This window comes from Dipodomys spectabilis, unplaced genomic scaffold (genome assembly GCF_019054845.1).
Source record: "Dipodomys spectabilis isolate Male_0828 unplaced genomic scaffold, ASM1905484v1 ptg000532l, whole genome shotgun sequence".
NCBI lineage: Eukaryota > Metazoa > Chordata > Mammalia > Rodentia > Heteromyidae > Dipodomys > Dipodomys spectabilis.
In genome coordinates this window covers 1,439,625-1,463,326 of record NW_024871209.1, presented here as the reverse complement: position 1 = coordinate 1,463,326, position 23,702 = coordinate 1,439,625, and the positions used below count along the sequence as shown (strand labels likewise).

Sequence of the window (23,702 nt, the reverse complement as noted above, 5' to 3'; positions counted from 1 at the left end):
CCTTTCTACTCAGAGTCCCAGTGGATAGCAGGTAGGAGCACTAAACTGGAGGGGAATTAGGATCATTCTAGAAGGGAAAAAGGACTGGGGGGGGAGGGGGGGAAGAGGGTGTAATTGCCCAAGGCCACACAGCTACAAACGTTGAAAGCAATCAGTGACTAGTGTAAAGTCAGGACCAGGGAGTTGATATTTGGGTTCAGGGTCATGCCCTCCCTCCTCCTCCTCCTCCTCCACTGAGGCTTAAGTGGAACTTAGGGGCCAGAAAGGGGGGACAGAAGTGAGCACACAGGGCAGGGAGGAAGGAGAGGGGCTTGCTCGGCTTGGAACCCCACTTGGACTAAGTTCTTGGAACGTCTGCCCTGCTCCCACCTTCTTTCACATCTCTTCTACAGTCGGGCACCCAGGACATCCGTGTGCCACCCACGCCTCGTGGCATCACCCGAGAGCTGAGCGGAGACCTCGGTGGGGAAAGCCAGACAGCCACTGCATTCTCTGGCGAGTCCACCACCTGCTCCCTGGGGCTGAGACCTTCAGAACTGGGCTGAGCCGGGCTCCTGGCACTGCAGGTCTCTGGCCTGCAGATGTCAAGGCCCTTTCTGGCCTCCGTGATCACAGAGTCAGTTCCCTAATGCATCTGGTTCATATGGCTCCATTGATAGTGATCTTGCGCATTGGCTCAGCCACTCTGGTGGCCAGCCATAGGTCTGCTGTGAGAGCCCCTACCACTATGGCTTCCTTGGGGAGGGACAGGCCCGAAGCCCAGGGACAGGCTCTGCCTCTCTGCTGAGCAGCCAGAGGCCATTGCTGGCCCAGGAACAAAATGGAGGCAAGGACCTGGGGTGCTTCACCCTCTCTTTTACTGGCTGGGCACTGGACTCCTTCCCCTCCACTCCCCCAGGCCAACCAATGTGGAGTTTTAGCTTTAGAAGTTGACTCCTCCCCTGTAAAAAGGTCCCGGGAAGTCCCCCACCCCCCCACTCCCCCATACTAAAGCTACCAGCACAACTATGTTTATTGCAGCATTATTTACCATAGCTAAGATATGGAACCAACCCAGATGCCCCTCAGTAGATGAATGGATCAAGAAAATGTGGTATATAGACACAATGGAATTCTATGCCTCCATCAGAAAGAATGACATTTCCCCGTTTGTTAGGAAATGGAAAGACTTGGAAAAAATTATATTAAGTGAAATAAGCCAGGCCCAAAGAAACATAGGTCCCATGGTTTCCATTATTTGCAATAACTAGTATATATCTGAGACAAGCAGTAAAGGTCAGATAAGTTGATGTTAGGTGAAATGAACCCCAAGATAAGTATTCAAATGTTTTTTTCTTTTTTGCGATTGTTTCTAACATATTTATAAGATGATTTCTTTGTTGCTTTGTGGGTCCCTCCCTCACGGTATAACCCCTGCTTTCACTGTATTTGATGTTGGTATAATTTGTGGAGGGGAAGGGAAAAAACAAATCATTTAAATAGGGATACAGGTGGACCCATTGCAACAATGAGATGTACAAGTTGTTATGTCAAAAAACGAACTTTGCAAATTTGGGGGGGCGCGGGGGGGGGGGGTGGAGATGGGAAGGGATGGGAAGGGGAAACAAAGAAGGAGGTAATAATGCTTGATAAGAAATGTACTCAATACCTTGCCCATGTAATTGTAACCCCTCTGTGCAGTATTTTCACAATTAAAAAAAAAAAAGATTTACCTCATTACATTTTCATGAACTCGCCAGTTTTCCTTTGGTATTTATTTTTCAACATTTTGACTTCCAACGATTCTCTATCCTTACATTAAGGTGTGTTTCTTATAAGCAGCATTTCATTTATGTATTTACTTAATATTTTGCTGGTGCTTGAACTTGAATTCAAAGTCTTCTACTTGATGGACAGGTACTATAGTGCTGAGTCACATTTCTATTTCTTTTTTGTTCTTTTTTGTTATGCAGTTAGTTACTTAGTTATTTAGCTGATGCACAGAGGAGTTACAGTTACATAAGTCAGGTAATTAAAAAAAAAAAAGGTCCCGGGAAGCCCCCCCCGGCCCCCACCCACTCTCCCTCCTCCAGCTACACAGGTGCAGTGCTTCTTGGCATCTATGTGCTTGTCTTGGGGGCCAGGCAGGTTTGAACATTTGCTGGGAGACAGGACAAAGGCAGCAGAAGGATTGCCCAGCTCCCAGCAGCCTGGAGATTGTTAACTCATAGAAAATAAATCAGCATCTGCTGACTTATCCCCATCAATCGCACGGAATTGAAGGGTTCTGATCTCAAATCCCAAACCGGGAATCAAATGAGAAGCACTTGAAAAGTCATCGTCCCTCAGACCAGACAGTGAAGCTGGAAAAAGACCACCTTGATGGACATTCCTGCCCATGCACAGGAAGGGAAACCGAGGCGCAGGCGGGGTGGCTGACCAGAGCTTTCGGGGCTGTCTTCCTCCCTCCGGAGGGCAGGCCTTACAGCTAGAGGGAGATGGATCTTAGAAATCACTTGGGAAAATTAGCAATTGCAGAGTGGTTAATTAAGCTTATATAAGGTAAAACAAGAACAAAACAAATCTCCCTCCCTCCCAAATTTAAAGCATAACGCATACAATTCTGTTTAAATATATAATAGGTCTACAAATCTCTCTGGGCCCCATAATAGTATTTGCTCAGTTCCTATGGCTATAAACAAAGAAACAAACATAACCGGCTGCTTCCTGAGCCAGCTCTTGACAGCTTTGCGGGGCCAAAGGCGCGGTGCCGCCTTTGCATGGGAGCATGGAAGTAACTAGAACTCCAAGGATTGCTAGGAACTATTTCATATTTTTGTGTCTAGGTTATATATTTGTAAATAATGCTCAGAATTTTCTAGACATGAGCTTTTCTGTGGTTACATTGAGAGGATGTCGCAGTGACATCAGGGCCGACTCTGCCTCGCCTTTGAATGGGACTGTCTCCTTTCCTACTCAGCGCCTGATTTCACACCCTGTGTACAAGTGTCTGAGCATGCCAAAGGTACTTGTGGGTGCCAATCCAACCGATTACCCAGTGTGCTCCAGGCTCTGTTCCAGACACAGGAGACACTGAAATCCAGGTCTGCCTGGATTTGCTCGCGGTCTAGAAAGAGATAGAAACACCCAGACTCCTGAGAGGCCAGGTTCGAAAAGGAGGTGACATTGGATTTGGGCTTTGAAGAGTGACCATTAATTCACCAAATGGCCAAGGAGGGTGGGGAAGGCATTCTGGCTAAGGACCTGTCCTCCACAGGCTCTGTGTGTGTGTGTGTGTGTGTGTGTGTGTGTGTGTAGGACACTGGCTGGAGCGGAAGCAAGGAGGGACACCTCCCAACTATCTGCCCAGGTCTCCCCTTGGGAACCGGTGACCTTGACCTTGAGTGGCAGAGTGGCTCTCTGTTGTCTGGCGATGGAGGGAGAGTTGAGGCCTCATTCTGGAGCATCCAAGACTGTCCTGAGTCCATTGGGAGAAAAGAGAGAGATGTAGGAAGAGGGAAGATGCTGTGGCTGGACTAATGGACAGGCAGAGATGGGAGGGATGTGGTCCCAGCCAAGGGATGCCCGGAATCACCAAGGTCTGAAGAGGCACAGGCCCTGACCACAGCTTGGATTTGGACTTTGGACCTCCAGAACGGTAACAGAATACATTTCTTTTCAGCCACCAAGCGTGTGGCTATTTGTTCCAGCAGCTACCAGAAGCTAATACTACACACACTGCCTTGGCGCATTCCCTTTCTCCCCTGGAAGGATTTCCTCCCGGTCTGCTCTCCCTCGGCTTCCCCCCAGGCACGGATAACCCTTGTTCCCAGCTCCCCGTGGGTGTGGGTGTCCTGTGCATTGTTACTCGTGCCCTCCTCAGAGCCCAGATGCAATCAGCAGAGGGGAAACAGAAGGGCCAAGGGCCTGTGGCCGCCTCCCAGCCGGCCAGCTGGGAAAGCAGCACACAACACAGGAGAATTGTGGTTCTCAGGGATAACGTGGATTCTTGACGAAGTCTTGGAACAGAGGGAGAGGCCCTATTTTGTTGCTCCTGGTGGGATTCAGACCACAGAGAGAGTGTGTGTGTGCGTGGGCGCGGGCAGGCTTGATGGAATCTGCAAACTGCGCAGGAGTCAGGCTCTTAGATTGCCCAGCTGGGGCAAGCCAGGATGCAGCGGGCCAGCATAAGGGAGATTTCTGAGGACTCCTCCTCACCTGTGGGTGAAGGCACCCCATGTGGAAGAGATGACTTCAAGGGGGCCCTTGGCCTCCCTGGGCCAGCCTGGAGCAGCCCCTCGAGGACTCTAGGCCCTGCCAGGCCTGCAAGACTAGTTCCACCTGCTGGAGGAGGAGACCCGGCCAGCGAGGGCCCTGAAGCTGCGCTGGAAGTCTCTTCCTGGGAGTTGGGAATCTAGCCCAGACCAGGTTTCTGGACTGGGCCTGGGGTTCGAGGCTTGGCAGGGGCTGTCTCTGGGCCACCAGCGACCCTTTGTTCCCTGGGATTTCCTGATGCTTCGCCGAGGCTCAGGCTCTCATGAACGGCCTCGGCGCAGTGCCAGGTGCCAGGGCGGTGCCCATCCTCCTGCTCCAACCCTCACCCCCAGGTGGGCCTGGCTCCCAGGTTTCCATGGCGGGAGTCCTGCAGGCAGGGCAGGCTAGAAGTCTGGTAGCAAAACAGCGCCCTAACCCGGCAGCTATGACAGCGACCCCCCCTCCTGCCCCCAACCCATGGGGGAATGAGCGGTGCCCAGCGAGCTCCTCTGTCTTGGGGCTCCTCCTTCCTCTTGGCCTGCATGAGTACCATCCGAGGGGCCCACCCCAGGCGCAGAGGCCGGGGGGGCTGCGGGGTGGAAGCGGTCCCCGCTTTCTCTGGCGATCAGACCACGCGAACCTCCCTGCTTGCTTTGTTCCACGCGGCGTGCTGAGCTCAGGGCTCCGGGGAGCCCCGTTGTGCACGCGCATGCACGCGAGCGGCACCCCAGCCCCGGGCGGGCGAGGGCTTCCCAGCGTGCCGCCCCCCTCCCCGGAAAATATGTCCTGCTGTCCCACGTGTGCCCCCTGGTGAGGAGGCGCCCTCCCCAAGCCGGCCCGGCGGAGAGGGGGCGCTCAGGTGCGGGGCCCCCTCCAACCCATCACCGTCCTTCAGGACCCCCAGGGGCGCGACCGCGTCCTGGTCCCCCTCCCCGCCCGCCCCCCTCCGCCTCTGGGGGTTCGCCCCATCTCTGCGATCTCCCTTCCCCTCTCTCCATCCGCATCTCCCGCTGCCCCAGCCTCCGCCCCGGGGTTCGCCCCCCCCGCCCGCGCCTCCCATGGCGGGGGGAGGGGGTGCTCGGGCCTCCCCGGGATTGGGGCGCGCGCGGGGGCGGGGGGCGCGCGGGGGCGGGGGGGTCCCAGGGGAGGCCCCCGCCCCCAGCCCCGCGCTCCTTTGTGCGGCGCTGCGTCAAGGCGGAGGCGCAGCCGCGCGGCCACTCGCGCACTCCGCCGCGCGCCGCCGGCCCCCGGGAGCGGCGGGAAGGGAGGCGGCGCGGAGGAGGCGGGAGCCGCCGAGCCCAATCGCCGCTCCCCCGCCCGGCCCCGCGCGGCGCCGCCTCCGCCATTGCTGCGCGCGGGAGCGGGCGACGCGGAGCCTCGGAGCGCGCTCGGAGCTCAGACCTGCCGGAGCCGGGCGTGGGGTGAGTGCGGGCGGGCCGCGCGGGTGCGGGCCGCGGCCCTCCGGGCCCTGGGGGGGGGGGTGAGGGTCGAGGGCGGGGACCCCACCCCGCCCCATTTCCCCGGACCAGGGCCGCGTCTGGAGAGGGCCGGACAGGGCGACACGCCCTGCGGGATGCGCACCCCCTCCGCCCCGGGCTGTGACCGCCGCGTCCGCGCCGGCCCTCCGGGGACCCGCGGGGTGGGGCGCCGCCGCCCCCCGCGCCCCGGCTCCCCGCCGACTCCCGCCCCGCTCTCCCCGCGCAGGCGGCAGCCTCGGGTCTCGCGGAAATCATGGTGAAGTTGGGGAACAATTTCGCGGAGAAAGGCACCAAGCAGCCGCTGCTGGAGGATGGCTTCGACACCATCCCCCTCATGACGCCCCTCGATGTCAATCAGCTGCAGTTCCCGCCCCCGGATAAGGTGAGCCCCCCCCCCCCCCCGCCCCGCGCACCCGCACCCCGGGATCCCAGGCGGTGGTGGCCGCAACAAAGGAACGCAGCGTGCGGGCGGCCGGGGGCGCGCGGGGCGCGCGCGGGGTCGGCACGCGCTCGGCCTGCACAGCTTCGTCCTGAGCTGGGGACTCGGCGGCTCTTGATTGTTTTTGCGGGAGTCTTTTGGCCTCCTCGGGGCCCCGCCCCTCCCGTCGCTGCTGCCAGGGGCTCCTGGGTCTGGGCCGAGGCCGGCGGCGGTGAGCCTGGCGCACGCGGGCGCACGCGGGCGCACTGGAGGCCGGGGCCGGCGGCCTTCCCGCCTTGCCCTCCCTCCTCTCGGCCCCGTGTGAGCTCACTCACCGCGGCCTCCTTCCTTTGTTCCTTTTGTGAGTCGCGCACCCTGAGCCAGCGCGGGGGGGGGGGCAGATGTGCACCCCACCCTTCCCGACAGCGTTTTTGTATTTTTTGCTCACACAGTGCCGAAGGTAAGGCTTTCCTTTTTCTCCACCATGGACAGCATCCAGTGGACCGCTAGCTGTCCGGAGAGGATGCTGTCTCACAGCATTCACAGTCAAGGTTAATCCCTCCGTTCACAATCCACACAATGGCGTGGCAACACTCAGATCATGAACAGCTTCCCATCTGATCCTCCTGCTGTTACACACACACACACACACACACACACACACACACACACACACACACACACAGAGCTCTCTTGCGATTCCCCGAAGTGTTGTTACATGTATTGTCTCATTAGGTCCCTGGTGAAGGAAGCAGCTCTGACTCAGGGCTTTGCGTTTGTTCTGGCAGGTTCCTGGGTGCTGACCTCCAGCAGGGGTGGAGGGGGCGGGGCAGGGCATGCCCCTGCATTGGGTCTTTCTTCCTTTGGTGAGCCAAGAGACTTGTTCAGCCCTGCAGTGTCTTCATCCCTTAACTCTATAATCTGTGGGGTTTTTTTGGGGGGGTGTTAAGGGAGGGAGGGGGCTCACTGGAGATGTTTCAACTTGTCACACCTGTGGTGTGGGGCTGCTCTGGGGGTGCTGTTATTCTATCCTGGGCTTCCCAGGAGGAGGGGGCGCTATGGGAGGCCTTGCTTCTGCTCTCCCTCTCCCTGTGTGGGTGTGAGAGTTGTCTCCTTAGCAGAGCCTGGCCTGCTGGGTGCCCCAGCTGCTTGGCTGGTGCTGGCCTTGGCCAGGAGCGCTGCAGCACCTGTGCTAAGTGCTCTCCTCTGCCGGGCCTGGGCCGCCTCTCTCCCAGCCTGCTCCACTTTAGAAGTGCGATTGCCTTGTGTAAGGAGGAAGCTTGCAGGCAGGTTCTAGATCCTGGCCAGCCAGGAGAAGCCTGGGTGGGTCTGAAATGAGCCCAGTCTCCCACCCCTGAGAGACCCCCCCCCCAGGAAACAAAGGGCGTGGCTGATGGGGGTGCTCCTGGGAAAGGATTCCCCTGGGGCCCGCAGCTGGAGTAGCAGATGAGGAGACGGAGGGTCAGCGTACCTGCAGGACACGGCCAAGGTCACAGCGCAGAGGTGACAGTTCTCCAGGCAGTGCTTCTCTCAGGGTATGCTCACAGTGGGACACCTCTCTCTCCCTCCCCCCACACAGGGGCAGTGCGTTCACAGTCCGTATTCAGGGAGGTGGCGTCACCTGCCCCAGGGACATGGGCAGTCCCAGGTCTGGCAGTGAAGTCGGGAACAGTGGTACCCAGCAAGTTCTTGGACTCATAGTCTACGGGGCGCTGTTCTGTGCGTTCATAGGTTGGCACTCCCTTGAGATGCTGACAGTGCTGGGAGGGAAGCACCATGGCCTGCCCCATCCCCTAGATGTGGAGATGAAGGCACAGAGTGCCAGGGACCTGCCCAAGGTCACCTAGCCTGCTCCTGGCAGTGCAGTACCAGAAGGGTCGCTGGGTCCCCACGATGGGCCCAGGCCGGGGCCACGGATTTGTCCTTCTTCAGTCTCCCAGTGAGATAAGCAGTGTGCACCCGAGCCTTGTTCTCAGTTCCCGGGAGTGCTCCAGGTGGCCCAGCGTGTGCTCAAGGTCACATGGCTGCACAGATGTCCTTAGGATTCAGGAACAGCAGGTGACACCCACTTGATACTTGAGCCGGTGGGTGGCGCGTGGAAGGGGTGGACACGTCCATGCTGGCCCACATGGGGGCTGCGAATGACACGTCCATCCGACCTGCTGAATAAGTCCAGGGTCACCTGCTGGTTCAGGCCACCTTCCCCCCATCCTTCCTCCTCCTCCACCTCCTCCTCCTCCATCTCCACCTCTTCTTCCTTCTCCTGCTGCTCCTCCTCCTCTTCCTCCTCTTCCTCCTCCTCTTCCTCCTCCTGTTCATGACTCTACAGGCCACAACTTGGCCTGAGGGTCCCAGCTGCCCACATGGGACTCAGTGTCCTGACTTGCTGGTCTTGTTCTGCCCTTGGTCCCCTGACAGGGACTGTGGTGTCTCCTTTGTGGGCGATCACGGGAGAGCTGCTTGCCTTCGCCATTTCTGGGCCCTTGCGCTGGGGGTGTGTGGCTTGGGGATTAGCGACGTGTGACCCTCTCACCCCTCATGTCAGCGAGGACAGAGGTAGAGGCAAAGCCAGGGAGGCCAGGCTGGGAGCACCCCATGGGGAGGAGGGGTGGCAGCCAGTTGACAGTTCACAAAGGAGAGAGGTAGGAACAAGTGCGGGGGACCCTCAGGAGCCACGCAGGACGTGGGACAGAGGGCTCTTTGCTCATACACCAGCCTCCTGCTCCTTCTGCTAGTCCTGGAGACATGCACTGGACAGTGTGTTGGGGTCTGCTCTGACCATGCTGGGCAGATGGGGTGGGTGATCCACAGTAGTGTCTGAGAAAGGAGGGGTGTGCTCCCTGCACCTAGGTCAAGGTTGTGGCTCTAGCGGGTAGGAGGAGCACTGGAGAAGGAGTCCCAAGTCATGCTGCCCCTGCCGTGACCCCATACCTGCATGGCCTTGGCTCCTGTTACTTGCCTCCCCCTGGAGCAGCTGCTCTTGGGGGCAGAGTGGGCCATTTGTCCACGTGTGCAGGCACCGAGCATGGAGCTCCCAGGAGCCCTGGCGGCTCTTGGAGGTAGTGACTGAACCCCACAGTCCCGAGCCCAAGCACATGGGGCAGATGTTTTCTGAGCACAGCGGGCTCACCACTGATAGCTGCCTCTGTTTCCCTGATTAGGTGGTGGTGAAAACCAAGACGGAATACGAACCTGACCGCAAGAAAGGGAAAGCGCGCTCCCCCAAGATAGCAGAGTTCACCGTCAGCATCACCGAGGGAGTCACCGAGAGGTTCAAGGTGAGTGGCCTGGGGCCGAGCTGGCGTCTGCTTCCTGGGGGGCATGGGGGGAGGGTGTCCGAGGGGCTGCAGAGATGACCCGCAGAGGGACAGGAACAGGGCGGGACACGTTTATCTAGGCTGAGGATGCCCAGCTGTGCAAACCCCAGATCCGGCTCCCCACCTAGACGCTAACCTTGTGGATTTAATCCTTTGCAGTTTTCTTTTATCTTCAACAACAACAACAAAAAAGATGTATCATTTGTTTTTACAAACAGGGAGGGCCCAGCCACAAGCTTTGTTTTAGACGAAGCTTATAAACATGGAAATGTACCTGCCACACGTTAAAATATTTACCTAGCAGCTGCGGAAGGAAGCAGACAATGCTAAAAGTTAACCGGCCATACTTGCTCCGTGCCAGACGGGGCTCACAGCCCTGGGCCTATGAGAGCTCACGGATGGACAGCCATATGGCGGCGGTGGCGGCGGCGGCGGTGGCGGTGGGGTTGTCCTATGCCCCATCCCATGGATGGGAGGTGCAAGCACAGGCGATCACAGCTCTGTATACCACAGCTACCTGGCCACCCAGCCCCGGCTTCAGCTTCTGTCCTAACTAGCTTCCAGCTGTCATGGGGTAGGGCAGTGGCTGCTGACCGGGCTGGGCCCCAGCTGGTCTGGGTGGGAGGTCTCTAGGTGGCAGCAACTGAAGAACAAGTTGGGATTATGCCGTTGTCTTTGAGAAGTTCGTGGGGGAAGGGCAAACGGTACGTGTCACGCAGATTCAAAAGGATGAGCCGAGGGACGTCTGTGGGTTGTCAGCTCTGGACAGCGGTCCGGCTGGCTCTCCAGTCCCCTTACTTGGATGGGTGAGCAGTTTGCTGATGTGGGGCGCGCAGGCTCTCTGCAGGTTCTGGGCCCCTTGGATACCATTGTCTCCCGTTTGGTTTCAGGATCATCTGAGGCGTACCGACCGCGGGCCTGGGCATCACTCTATGCACTGGGCACAGGATAAGCCAGAGAGCCAGAAGGCTTTGCAGAGCGGGGAAGGCCAGGGCTTATTTGGCTATAACTGCCGCCTCCTGCCGTCACTCTGTTCTCCTCAAGCCTGCCTGGCACAGGGGGTGTCAGGGTGTCACCGTCTTCTGTGTCTCTGGCAGCCTTTACTGTGTTAGCACATCTGATCCTCCCCGAAACCTTCTTCCTACTACTGTTGAGATTGCGCCTTTTTACAGATTGGGAGGTCAAGGTGGTGGGAGCTGTGTGTGTGTGTGTGTGCTGGTGGCTCCCGGCTTGTAGATTGGCACACGATTGAGGTTCATGGTCAGGACCACCCCCTCTTCCATGCTAGCCAGGTTAGCCTGGGCCTCGTTTGCCAACACTGCCCATCTGTCCTGTTGTCAAGGTGGTCTGATGGTCTGAGGGCCTGACTTGACCTTTGCCTTCACCCCGGTCTGTATCACTGCAGGTCCCCGCAGAGCAGGGAGCTGTGTGACCTCTGAGGAGCCCCTCCACCTGCCGAGTGTCCCTCTGGTGTCCCTGGCTGTGCTTTTCCCTCACGTTCACCTGGAGGAGGTCCCCAGGTCCCTCGCTTAAGGCACGGGTGACGCACATTTGCCACCAGGGCTTTTTCTTGGCAGCCACGCCTGGGACTCTGTGCAGTTACCTGGCTCCGGATGCCCAGAACCAGAAGGCCTGGGAAGAGCTCAGACCCTGGTGCAGTGCTCCGAGCTTCCGGGGGCAGGGGCTGCTCTGCGCACTGCCCTGCAGGGGTGTTAGTGCGCCTTTGCAGATGGGGTTGTTGAGTCTCAGGTGGGCGCAGCGTGGGTTCACCTCATCTCTGGTTCCAGAGTCCAGGGTTCTGACGCTGTGCTGTTCCAGATGCTTCGTTAGGACACAGTGCTCGGGTGAGACTGTTCCTGCGCTTCATGCTGGTTACCACATCGGTCGCCACGTCTGCCCTGAGGAAGGCGCTGTTAGCACCTCTACTGAACCCTTGAGGGGAAACTGAGGCAGAGGCCAGAACTTGGGCAGCCTGCTCTTGGCCATGGCTCCGAGGTAACCTGGTTTAGGTTTGCAGGAGGAGGCTCGGCCCTGGGTCCTTCTGAATGCCCTTTCCCCCTCGTGGATTCTGAGCCCTTCTGGGAGCTGCCACCCTGACAGCTGCCATGAGTCCCAGACTGCTCAGGCCTTTCTCCTGCCCCGCCCAGCAGCCTGGCCCTGCGCGGGCCTGCGCACCAGCACCTCCCTGTCTGTGTTTTCTTTTTTCTTCCTGGCTCTGTGTGTGTGTGTGTGTGTGTGTGTGTGTACACGTTTTGAGACAAGGTCTTCCAAGCTCCTCAAACTCAAGATCCTCCTACCTCAGCCTCATGACTGGCAGGATTACAGGCTCCTACTACTGTGCCTACTTCTGGAAGCATTTCTCTTCCTTTTGTTTCTCGCTTTGTGCCTTGGCTTCCCAGGTGTCCTCCCTTGGGAGCCATCCTCGGAGGGCCTGGGCAGCACCCACCTTTGCCTCCTTCTGGGCGTGGCCCAGAGCGGTGGTCTCTTGCAGCAAAGGCGCCTGACTTTGGAATGAAAACTAGGCCAGAGCATTCCCCTGAGACAAGAAGGTTGGCCCAGACTGGAGTGCAGGGACTGTGTGTGCCGACAACCCACTCCAGAGGAGCCCGTGCCAGCCGCCATCCGGGCCTCCGCGCCATCTCTGGTGCTTAATGCACGCTCAGTAACAGCTTGATAAGTAAATGGATGACTAATTGTGCTGCCGGCCTCCCGTGGAGGGGGCTTGGCTGGATTCCCAGGCCCCCTGTGGGGCCTGTAGCTTGTTGAGTAAGTTCAGTGCCAGGCAGCTCACCAGCCGGGCCTTCTTTCTGGGCCATTTGTGGGGAGTAGTCTCCACAGGGTCCTCTGTGACCAGCCCAAGGCCCCAGAGCCAGGGGGGTACAGGCAGGAATGGGGGGGCAGAAGCTAGCTCCAGGTGCCGGTCGGGGTTGGCTTGCTGGTGTGGCCACTTCCTGGGGCCTTACAACTGATCAGGACTGTCAGCAGATCTGAGGCCTTTAGGAATCAGAATCATCATCAGGACGTAGCGGCCCCAGGGTCCACGCGCTGCCAGCTGCCAGCGTGGAGAGGGCGGGGAACCTTCCATGGTGCCACACCGCCGCCTGCCTGGGGACGGTCTGAGGTTTGGCCCTGGCAAGGTGCCTGTGAGCTTGCTCTCTTCTGTGTCTGCTGGTTTGGCATCTTTCTGCTGGAGGGCAGTGTTGAGCCTGAGTGCAAGAAGGATCAGGAAGGCTGGAATGCTGAGTGCGTGTCTCTCTGGGGCATCTTGCTGGTCTTTTGTTGCCCAGCGATATTTCTGTCATTCCTGAGTTCTGCACAAAAGGTGCCTGTAGCCAATGCTAAGCATCAGCTGGTCAAAAATGGGGGCCAAGCCAGGCACTGGTGGCTCGAGCCTGTCATCTTAGCTACTCTGGAGGCTGAGATCCGAGTATCATGGTTCAAAGCCAGCCCAGGCAGGAAAGTCCATGGGACTCTCATCTCCAACAAACCACCAGAAAACCGCAAGTGGCTCTGTGGCTCAAGTGGTAGAGTGCTAGCCTTGAGCTAAAGAGCTCAGGAACAGTGCCCAGGCCTAGAATTCAAACTCCATAACTGACAATAAATAAATAAATAAATGGAGGCCTCTCCTTGTGAAAACTGGGGTGCGAGGTGGTGAGAGGAACAAGAAGTTAGACGTGGAGGACCAGCTGGCTCTGGCCGTGTGTTCCTCTTCCACCAGAGGCTAATGACAGCGGTGGGGGGCCAGGACATCTTCCTGGGCCTGGGTGACCTGGCGGCTTCTGCATGCCTGCTTCCCAGCTGTGTGTGTGGGAATGGAGGCAAGGCGTTCTGCGTCTCCCCGATGTGGAAGCAACAAGTCAACAGTGCGTCCTCTACACTCTCATTTGTGTAGTTCACGAGCCTCCTCTTTATATTCCTTTGGATGGCATCCTTGAGACAAAGCATCTTTTTTGGATGTTACTTTATGATTATCAAGGGAGGATTAATCTCTTGGCTACAAGGTTGCTAGGTTGGTTGCTAGGTAACAGCTGGTGGAGGGAAAGGCTTTGTACCGTTCTGCCACACAAGGGATGGCAGGATGAATCACTCCTTTGGCGGCCAAAAGTCTAGGCTCCTGATGTGGCTCATGACAAGGAGGAAAGCGGTCATTTAATTAATTGGAGGTGTACTGACGCTGAGAATAAGCCTGGGCCGAGCTGTTTCTCAAATGAACTATGCATAGACCTGTTTTTAAGCCGTGCATTACTGTGCAGAGCATGGTCCTGTGCTGTGGGGTGCTGTTTCTTGAGTGCCGCCCTCCCAATCTTGGAAGACCCAGGGTGCAGCATAAGGCAGGTTCAGGAAGGTTCCCTATCCTGCCACATACAGGCTGTGGGCATGGAGAGGAACAGATTGTTTTTTGAGCTTTGCCTTTAAGCTAAGGGTGAGGAAGCTCAGGCCACACCCCTAACCTGTCTCTAGGTGAGAGTCCAAGGTCAGTCTTCCCCTGTGGATGTCTTTCTGGGGGAGTATTGGGGGGGAGGTGCAGCCTGAGATCTGGTTGTCTAGTCCTTGGAGCCTGCCAGTGCTGCTGCAGCAAGGTGTCCCTTGGCTTCCTGTCACAAAGGTTGTGTGGGTGGTTTGTTTCTTTTTCTCACATCTTAATGACCTTGAGCTTCCCGGGTGCCCATCTTCCACCCTCTCTAATAATCCCCTGGTGTGCTCCAAGACGCATTTGTTAAATATTTATGAATGGCGACACTCCTTAGCATTGAGCAATGTGGGTGTGTGTGTGCATCTGTGCGTGTGTGTGTGTGTGTGTGTGTGTGTGTGTGTGTGTGTTGGGGGGGGGAATCTTCCCTGGTAGCTGAGATCCTAGAATGGTGTTTGGACAGCGGTTATGGTCAGCGGTTCTGTGTCTTGTGGGATTTGGTCAGCGGTAGCAGCGTCTGCGGAATCCACAAGCTCCAGGTCCAGCTGTGGAGGGGTGCTGTGTTGGGATGAGGGTGGTGGTATGGGGGCGCTGCCCGGGGGGGGCAGGGGAGCCCGTGTCTGAACACTCTCGTCTGTCTGGGCTACTGAGAGGACTTAGTACTGTAGCCACAGAGATGTCAGGATTCATCTTTTCTCGATTGTTTTTGGAGGTAGGGAGACTGTATTAACCAACAGGCCCCCTCCCCGCCCCCGAGGGAGGACAGATCGAGCAGCCGGCAGGCTGGGCCATCGCCATGCACCGTCCACCCAGCGCCTGCGGCCACTGCCTGACCCCTGCACAGCACCACTCCTGTCCCACAAGGATCCCCGGCACCCCGAGACATCCTCCAACCTCTGCCTCCCTCCTCTGGCTTATTTTCTAAAGGCTGTAGCTCAACTACTGCGGGAATAGTGGAACGGACAGTTCAACAGCCTCCATGATGTGCTACTGTCCTACTGTCTAGTCCTAGGGCCTTTTCATGTTCCCTAAACAAGAGGTCCCGAGCCTAGTAAGCTGCCTCTGCCATGCCCCTCCTCCTGTCTGTCCCTGGGGATGGAAGTCCCCGGTCTGGCAGGAGTCACGTGATGTGCAACGTTTAGATCTGGATTCCCACCTAGTGTCACATTTTCAAGATGGCTCCATTTGTGGCATGTCTCACCTGCAGGGTGGGGTGACCACCAAGTGACAACAGAGCTGGTCACCTGGGGGGGAATGAATGTCCAGTTTGGCCGTCACGGCCCTCCCCTGTTCCGAAGGAGGGAAGCCTTGGTCTAAAGAAAGGCAGGTGGGGTCTGTCTTGTGTAACCTGTGTGAGAATCCTTTTCCTTCTGAAACCAAGGCGTTTTGCTGGGGGCTGCGTGCTTGTGGCTGTGTCCCTCCGGGCCTGGCCTTCTCCCCCGCTCTCTGTCCACATTTCCCTCTTCCAGGGGGCCTTCCTGGACTGACGGACGCCGTTGGCGATCCCTCAATCCATCCTGAAGCCTGACTTCCAATGAGGCCATGGTCACAGGTGTCTGGGCTTAGACTTCAGGGCAACTTCATTTTTGGGAGGGGGACACTCTCACTTGTAATGTTACCCCAGGACCCAGCACCCTGGCCCTATGGACGCCCATGTGCCCCTTTCTCAGACAGGAACCACAGGCCCGGCGGTCCCCAGAGGACTGAGGCCGGGCTCCTGAGGCTGCCAGGGCTCAGGGGTCCTCATGAGCTCCTGTTTTCTCTGGTGGCCTGCGAAGCAGCAGAGCCCCCAGTGCCTGCCTGGGGGACTGTGGCTTTGTGTGTGTGGCCGAGGAAGTGGTCCCAGCGGCTCGGCAGGCCCTGGCTGCTGGGGCTGGGAGGGGAGGCAGCCTCGCCCCCGAGGCTGTCCTGGACCAGATGCTGGGCCCTGAGTTCCATGCCTGGCTCCTCCTGGCCTCCCTGGAGCTGCCCGTGAGCTGTGTCCGCACCTCGGCTTCCTAAACAAAAATCATATCTGGCCAGCACCGGTGGCTCACGCCTGTCATCCTAGCTGCTCAGGAGGCTGAGATCTGAGGATCGCGGTTCAAAGCCACCCTGGGCAGGAAAGTCTGTGACACTCTTATTTCCACAAAACCACCGGAACACTGGAAGTGGTGCTGTGGCTCAAGTGGTAGAGCACTTGACTTGAGCTGAAGAGCCAGGCACAGTACCCAGGCCCTGAGTTCAAGACCTACAACTGACCAAAAAAAAAAAATCCTATCTGTACCTGGAGCTCTCTGAACAAGGTTGGAATAAAGCAGCCCATCTAAACTGGAGGTGGCATAGATCAGGTGAGGGACGGAAATGGGCTCAACAGCCATCTGGTTACCCCCTGGCCTCAGTGGCTGCCTCCTCCCAGATACCTGGTGCCTCTTCTAGAGCCTGCATGTGTTCTTGCAATACGTGTGCGTGCGCATGCGCGCGCTTGTCTGCACCTGTCTGTCTGTCCTGCCAGCCCCCTGGCAGTCCTTGCCTCTTCTTCCAGGTCTCCGTGCTGGTCCTCTTCGCCCTGGCCTTCCTCACCTGCGTCGTCTTCCTGGTGGTCTACAAGGTGTACAAGTATGACCGCGCCTGCCCCGACGGGTTTGTCCTCAAGGTAAACCCCATTCATTCCCCCCACCTGCCCAACCCCTCCCGTTCTTCCCTCCCTTCACCTTGAGGCCCCGCAGCGAGGGTGGCGCTCTGCAGAGGGCTCCTTGCTGAAGGGGTGGCTGGGGAGCCCAGTGTGCAGGCAGAGGGCCTGGTGCGCGGGTCCCACAGGACTGAACCCCTGGACTTGGTCCTGGGAGCTGAGCTGTGTCTGCAGGGAGCCGAGGCCTGGGGAGAAAAGGGAAGCAGGCTGGGTGTCCAAGGCCTGCTGCCATGGTCTGCTGCTCCTCTGCCAGCTGTGCCTGGGGCTGTGCTGGGCACAGAAGAGCCCACGTGGGACACAGGACGAAGGGCTGAGAACTAGAGAGGAAGCTGGGGAGGGGTGGCCTGCGGAGGGAAGCTCATCCGTGCTGGGGTCCTCGTGGCCCTCCACTCGGTGTCTGGTTCAGAACTTTCCAGAGCTCATGGCACATGGTTCTGTCCAGGCTTTGTCACAGCTCAGGTCCGAATGAAGCAGGAGGAGGAGCAGGGATTCACGGCCCGGGAGCTGGCAGAGCCCCTTCCACGGCGTGTGGCCACCCTCCGCCCTCCCGTCACCCTGGGTGCCACCGCGTGCCTGGAGCTCTGGCTGTCCCAGGTGGCGTATGCCAGCCAGGCAAAAATCCTGCCCCCACAAAGCCCTGCACCCTCCAGAGGCACCCCAAGTGAGGCGGGAGCGGAACAGGACAGAAGGGGCAGGAGGGACAAAAGGGAGAGTCTCCAGGGAGTGTCCCCAGCACAGGGAAGCCCCCAGTGTAACCCGTGAGGTGCAGGCAGCTCCTGATCCACACCCTGGGTGGGTGTCTGGAGAGGTGACAGGCTTCCAAGCCTGAGGGCCAGGTGGCCCGGCCTGTGGAGAGCGCAGGTGGAACCATGCCCTGGGGCCAGCTGTGGTACACAGGAGGACGGGAGATGACCAGCTTATGGCCAGACTGTGCAGCATCTTGAGTGTCAGACAAGGGCCTCTGAAGGAGACAGGAGAGCCAATCCCTGGGGCCACCTGGAAGGCTGCCGGGAGCCAGGAAAGAGGAGGTCTGGACTGAGCAGTGTGACTGCAGACGGACGGGGACATTGATTGGGTCCTGGGGGGCAGGGGAGGAGCCAAAGGGGAGGGAGGACCAGGGATGAGCTGGACCAAGAGGCTGATGTCATTGGGGAGGAGCCAAAGGCAAGACTCAGGGCACCTGATCCCCGGATCCACTGGTGCTGAGCCCCCACCGCAGCCCCTGCACCCCACGCTGCTTCCCTTTGGGTTTTTGGCCCCACTCGCGCTCTCTTGCCAGCAAGCCTGTGCTGCCGGGTGAGCTTGTGTAGGAGGGAGATGGCAGGAGACAGCCGCACCTCCCGCCCCCAGCCCGTCTGGCAGGATGTCCTCACCGCATAAGACATGCCCTCGTCTTCTAGTGACTGCTTCAAAACAAATGACCTTATTTGCTGAAGCCGACTGTCCTGCCACCCGTCCCTGGGAAATGTGGTTTGTGGCACCTGCTGGATGCCCAGTGGTTGAGGCTTCGTCAGGGCCAGGCTGGCACACAGCTGTGCTTCTGAGGACAGGATCCTCGCCACCTTTGCCCATTGGGCTGGCTGCTTGGTTCCCCAAGCCCAGAGAAGGCGCTGGGGACCTACTGGGGAAGGAGGGGCCAGCCGAGGGCCGCATGGCACCCCCTGAACTGCAACGGCTGCCTTGTCTTGCAGAACACCCAGTGCATCCCGGAGGGCCTGGAGAGCTACTACGCGGAGCAAGACTCTAGCGCCAGGGAGAAGTTTTACACCGTCATCAACCACTACAACCTAGCGAAGCAGAGCATTACCCGCTCCGTGTCGCCCTGGATGTCGGTCCTGTCGGAGGAGAAGCTGTCGGAGCAGGAGACCGAAGCGGCGGAGAAGGCGGCTTAGCAAGCTGGCGAAGTTCTTTACAGTGCGTCACTTGAAGGTAACGAAGGGACTCCGCGGGACGTTTCATTACATATAATTACCGATAAGTTAGAGGTTACTCATTAAGGTGCAATCGCTTCTGTTTGCTACTGCTGCTTTGCAAAAAAACCCTGCTGCCGACCACCCATGGTGTCAGACCAAGTACACACGGGCCTTGCTTAAAGAGCTCCGCCACCACTGTCTCCGGTGAGGACGCCCCACTGGCATGTGCCCGCTGCCGGTCAGAAAGTGACACCGGACATGCCAGGGGTTTGGACTAAAGATCACGACTCATGCATTTTTCTCATTTCCCCCCCTAAAACTACCTTGCTGTTTGCAAACCTTACTCCGTAGCCATAACTGGAGTGATCCGGCTTCCCGCTTCCCACCGGCTGGTGCCAGTGCCACCTGCAGAGCTGCACCCTAGGGAGGTGTGGAGCGGCAGGTGGCACAGCCGGGTGCCCCTGCTGGTGTCGACTGCTTAGCCCCAAGGGCGTGGTCTTAACACGCTGTCTGTGGGTCCCCGCTGTCTCTGGCATCTGGGCAATCATGGTGCCTAGAGTGGGCTGGGAGAACACGGGGTGGGGGAGCAGGAGACAGGGCTGGGGTCAGGGGCGGCAATACTCGGCATGGGTGGTTGTCATCTGGGGGGTGTGGCCACAGGGAGAGAGAAGCCGCTTCGTTCACTCGTTATGAATGTTAGGTTTGGAGAGGCAGCGTGGTGGGAAAGCCATCATTCCCTGAGCAAGCCGGGCTGCGGTAGCTTTGGTTCCGGGACCGGGTCTGAGTCCCTTGATGGAGGGAGCTGGCAGGGAGGCTGGGGGGTGGGCTGGGGTGGCACTTGCAAGTAGGACATTTCAACCCACAATCTTTGTAAGAAAATTATGTTTCAACTTGAATCTCGACATTAAAGTATATGTTTACAAAATTGCCAGTTAGATAACAAGTGTGTATGACAATTAAATGGAAAAAAGCGATCACACTTTCTTCCCTGTCGTTTGAATGTGTTGTTTTCTGGTGGACATGTCGAAGAGTTTCATTTGTTTAGATCAGAAGAAGCTGAGGAAGGTTTGGAGGTGCCGGGGACCTTGGTCCCGCTGCTCTTCCCTGAGGGTGCTGAACGGCACAGGTCTCGCGCGATGGCAGCGTGGAGGCGTGCCCATGCAGGGGCGCGTTTGTCTGGCAGGAATGCACGAAGGGCAACAAAGGTGTGCCCAGTGTGTCCTGCACATGACCGCACACACGTGGGCTGGCAAGCCGTGTGTTTTAGCAGACGTGAACTTGGTTACAGTGCGTTCCCACGTAGCTTCTAACATCTCAGTGTGTGTAAATAAGTAACGAGCCCGCGGCCCCTGGGCACTGCTTGTTCACACACTCGTCTGGCTGGGGGTGATGGGAGCTGGCTCCTGCCCACCAGATGCCAGGTCATCCGGGCCACAGGCCACACGCTCTCGGTTACCCCTGGGTAAGCCTGTGGCCGCTCTCAGGAGGGCAGCGTGCGGCACAGGGGTAGCGGCAGGGCTGCTCCTCTGGGGCCTGCTTCCTTCCTGGAACACAGGAAGGTGGCCATGCTGGGAGCAGCGTCTGGGGTTGGGCCAGGCAGAGGGTGGGCTGCGCCTCAGAGCCCCAGTGCAGACAAACCAACGACACAACACTGGCTGGAGTCACATTTATTACATTCACGTGGACTGTTCCACGACACCGACTCGGAATCAGGGACTCGGGCAAGCAAGAAGCCACAGAAGCAAGAGACAGCCATTTTGGGAGGGGTGCTTCTAGCTGGGGTCTTGCCTGAGCCTCCTGGGATGGGCAGGGCAGGAGAGCCAACGGTGCGCAGGGTGAACAGGCCCCTCATGCCCTACGTGGCCTCAGCAGAGAGGCTGCTGGCCACATGGCCCTGCCACCTCCACACGTTCCAGTCCTGTGCCTCCCAGCTTCCAGCGGCTGCCTTCCTCGGCTTCCCTCCCGTGAGGTTCCTGTCTGTCTCAGCCGCTGCCCTCCCATCATCCACCTGGCACAGCCGTGCCCTGGCACCGAGCCCGAGGGTGCCGGCTGTGTCTGAGGCGTGCGTGCAGCCTCGGCCACCGCGAGCTAGCTGTCGTACCAGTCGAGGAAGAGCAGCGAGAAGGAGCACATGACCAGGAAGAAGAGGATCCACACGCGGAAGCCGGCGTTGTTCTTAATGGCCTGCCGGGCAGAGGAGGGATGGGTACCGCAGCGCCGCCCCCCTCCCCGCGCCGCCCTCCCCCTGGCCACAGCGCTGCTGCTGCCCTCCTCCAACTGCTGTCCTGCTTACTAAGAGGGGCCAGATAGAGCCCCACTGGGGACAGGGAGGTGGCACTTTTGCCTCTTGCAGAGCCCCAAACCCTGGAGGTCTTGCCCCATCCCCCAGGGCATACACACACATCCCAGCGTGCGGGCCGGGCCAGGCCGGGCTGGGGAGAGCTTGGGGCAGAGGCACGAGGCAGCGGGCCTGGGGTCTCGCACAGCAGCGGCCAGGGCCTTCAGCACACTGCTCCTCAGAGCGCAAGGAGCCGCACCTCAGCACCACCACGGGCGGGGGGGGGGGGGGGGTGGGGCAGCTGCCGGGACACCTGTGTCCTTGGCCACGCCCCGCTTGGCCGGCCCTGACTGCGACCCCAGGGCCACACACTTGCAGGGGTGGCCTGGGCCCGCCCCATCGGGCTGTGGCCGCCCTGCCAGTGGAAATGCTGCGGCCGGGGCCCAGGAGTACCCCTTCTCCCCCCTCCCAGAGCCTGGGAGCACCCCCCCTCCTCCTGCCCACCTGGGACCCGGAAGTACCATCTCCCCCCCCCCTCCCCCCCCGCACCACCTGGGATCCAGAGGTACCGCCTCCCTCCCCTCTCCCGGGGCTCAGAGCACCCACCTCCCGGATGTCCTCGTTGCCCTCCTTGATGTTCTCAGTGGCCCCAACCACAAGCTGGTGGATGCTGTCGATCTCGGCTTCCTGCGGAGGGAAAGGGTAAAGCCGCGGGCCCTCCTCTCTGCTGACGAGAGCCCGTGAAGCCGACAGCACCCCGCTTCTAGGAAGGGGAGACAAGGCTCCGCGAAGGAGCAGCTGCGCGGATGGCCACACGCCGGGGCGCCCCGGTCTGTCCCCTTCAGCACGGCACGTGTGTAAGCACGCGCTTGCTTCAAAAACAGTGCGTGGGGCGGAGGCGCTCCACACACGTGAGCAGCGGAGGTCACGGTCTCCCACGGGACAGGGTGATGGCAGTCACCATCCAAGCACAGGGCTCCTGTCAGCCTGGAGGGGCGGGAGGGACTCGGGGGTCCCGCTGGCCCCCTCTCAGCCATGTCCACTGCACAGCTGGAGACCACGTGGGCCAGCACCGCTCTCTTCTGAATGGACTGACCCTGCCGCACTCCTGTGGGGTGTGTGATACGAACCCACCACGCAGATGAAAACCCAAGAAACACTTCCTGGTCCTGGGGAGGTGGGGCGGCGGCTCCCCGGCACCCCTCCCCAGGCTGCGTGCCTCTGCGTGTGGGGGGAGCAGCTGTCCCGGGACACGGACGCAGAGTCCTGACATCAACGGAATCCTCAGGGACTCCTCCAAGCCGGCTGCCGGCCCAGGAAGCGGCACCGTTCTCACCGCCCTGCCCGGGGCTGTGCTCCCGTGAGAGCTGTGAGGCCCTGTGCGCCAGCATCTCCGGCTCCAGCTATGTGAAGCACCGGCGCCAGCCCTGCCAGGCAGGAGGAGCCAGCCGGGGAAGGGCTGAGCCCAGGGCCTGGGCCGTGTCGAGGTGCGGCCTGTGCCCATGTCACACGGCTCAAGTGGCCCCACGCTGCAGCCTCACACACAGGCTCTCCTGGGGCCACCCAGAAAAATGTGGACTTTCAAACCCTCCCACAGCGGAGGGTGCCCCAAAGAAACGCTTCCAGAAATGTAGGCAGAAGAGCCGCGCAGGCGTGGGCCCACTGCAGGGTGGCTGAGCTCCCCTAACGCTGCAGACTGCACCAGGCCAGGTGCTTCTGCAGGCACCTCTGAACCCTACAGCAATCCTGCAGGGCCACCCCATTTCAGAGAGGGCAGATGGGAAGAGCAGAGGGGCTATCCAGCCTTCTTGGGGGCAGCCAGGACTAACAGCCGCCTGGACTGAGCCCCAGGTCCCACTGCATCCTGCTTCTGCTACTGCTCCCCCTCCCCCAGCCCTGGAGGCTTTGGCCTGAGGATTCTGTGGGTGCCACTGGCCACAGCACCTGGTTCTGCTCCCATCTGCAGACCGGACCTTTCAGAGGAGAGGGTCTCGGTTTTTAAGCTATACCTTAAAACTACTGTGCTTTTGATTTTGCTTACCTGTTGCAAAACCTTTTCGGTGAATATCTCTTGGAGTCTGGAAATTTCAACCACTTTCCCTTCAATCTGCCTGCATCAGAAGAAGAATCGATAGGTTACACGTTAAGTCTCAGCCCTCGACAGTCAGAGCCCTGGGCCAGGTCTCTAGGGGAAGCATGTCCCTGGTGAGCCAGGAGAGGAGCGGCAGGCAGGCAGGCCACGCCAGGCAAGGAAGAGCTGGGCTGGGACATCGACCTCCACTGCTGTCACCTTCCTGTGTCCAGGCTCGGTCCTATGCACTGGGTGGAAACTGACCCAAGAGGGGGCCTGGTCAGTGTCCTCTGCATCCTGGGCCACTTTCTGGGGACCCGGGAAGACAGAGTTGTGCTACAAAAGGCAATCTCCACGAAGAAGTCCTGGGCCTAGTCTGGTTACCTAGCAACACAGGTTGGGCATTGAAAAGCCAAGAAAGCATGCTAATGCCTCAACCCGAAGAAAACCTATCTCCTACTCTACTCAACTCCTTGTTGCAAGGAAAACCCCTCCAGTTTGCAAAGGTCACATCTGGCTTGGCAGCTGAGCCTCTGCCTGGCTGGAAACACTTCAGGGGCACAGGGGCACCTGGGGTGGGTGGGGCCTTGTCTGTCTAGAAAGAGGAGCAGGCACAGAAGCAGGCACAGGCCGAGCAATGCGACTCCAGCACAAGGCAGAGGCCATCAGGCAGGTGGAGGTGGGAGGCGGCATGGGGGGCGGGGGCTGGGGGGCACAGGTGCCTGCCCTGCCCAGGACACCGTGGTGGTCAGCCCCGTGCTGTGGGGGTGGACCCTTGCCGTGGGGCTCTCTGTGATCACACTGCTTCCCTCTGCGGGGCCAGGCAGGTGGACTCTTTCCGCAGGCCCTCGAGTGCAAAGGTCATGGACCGGGCAGTGTCTCCCCCAGCCCAGCCCTGCCGCCGTGGCTTGG

The 23,702-nt window shown here is 59.2% G+C and overlaps 2 protein-coding genes across 2 annotated transcripts in view; one reads left to right on the top strand and one right to left on the bottom strand.

The window, feature by feature from the left end:
* Positions 1 to 5,586: 5,586 nt before the first annotated feature.
* On the top strand, positions 5,587 to 19,420 carry Nsg1 (neuronal vesicle trafficking associated 1). The gene is made up of 5 exons (XM_042670284.1): positions 5,587 to 5,654; positions 5,938 to 6,093; positions 9,291 to 9,407; positions 16,382 to 16,492; positions 18,220 to 19,420. The coding sequence occupies exons 2-5, from the start codon at positions 5,965 to 5,967 to the stop codon at positions 18,418 to 18,420; spliced, it is 558 nt and encodes a 185-aa protein (XP_042526218.1). The 5' UTR covers positions 5,587 to 5,654; positions 5,938 to 5,964; the 3' UTR covers positions 18,421 to 19,420.
* A 673-nt stretch (positions 19,421 to 20,093) lies between these two features.
* The window catches only part of Stx18 (syntaxin 18), an 85,139-nt gene continuing 81,530 nt past the window's right edge, over positions 20,094 to 23,702 (bottom strand). The window contains exons 9-11 of the mRNA XM_042670310.1: positions 22,761 to 22,830; positions 21,326 to 21,406; positions 20,094 to 20,625 (exon numbers count right to left, since the gene is read on the bottom strand). Coding sequence (XP_042526244.1) covers positions 20,530 to 20,625; positions 21,326 to 21,406; positions 22,761 to 22,830 — 247 coding nt within the window. The 3' untranslated portion in view covers positions 20,094 to 20,529. The remainder of the gene's footprint in view (positions 20,626 to 21,325; positions 21,407 to 22,760; positions 22,831 to 23,702) is intronic.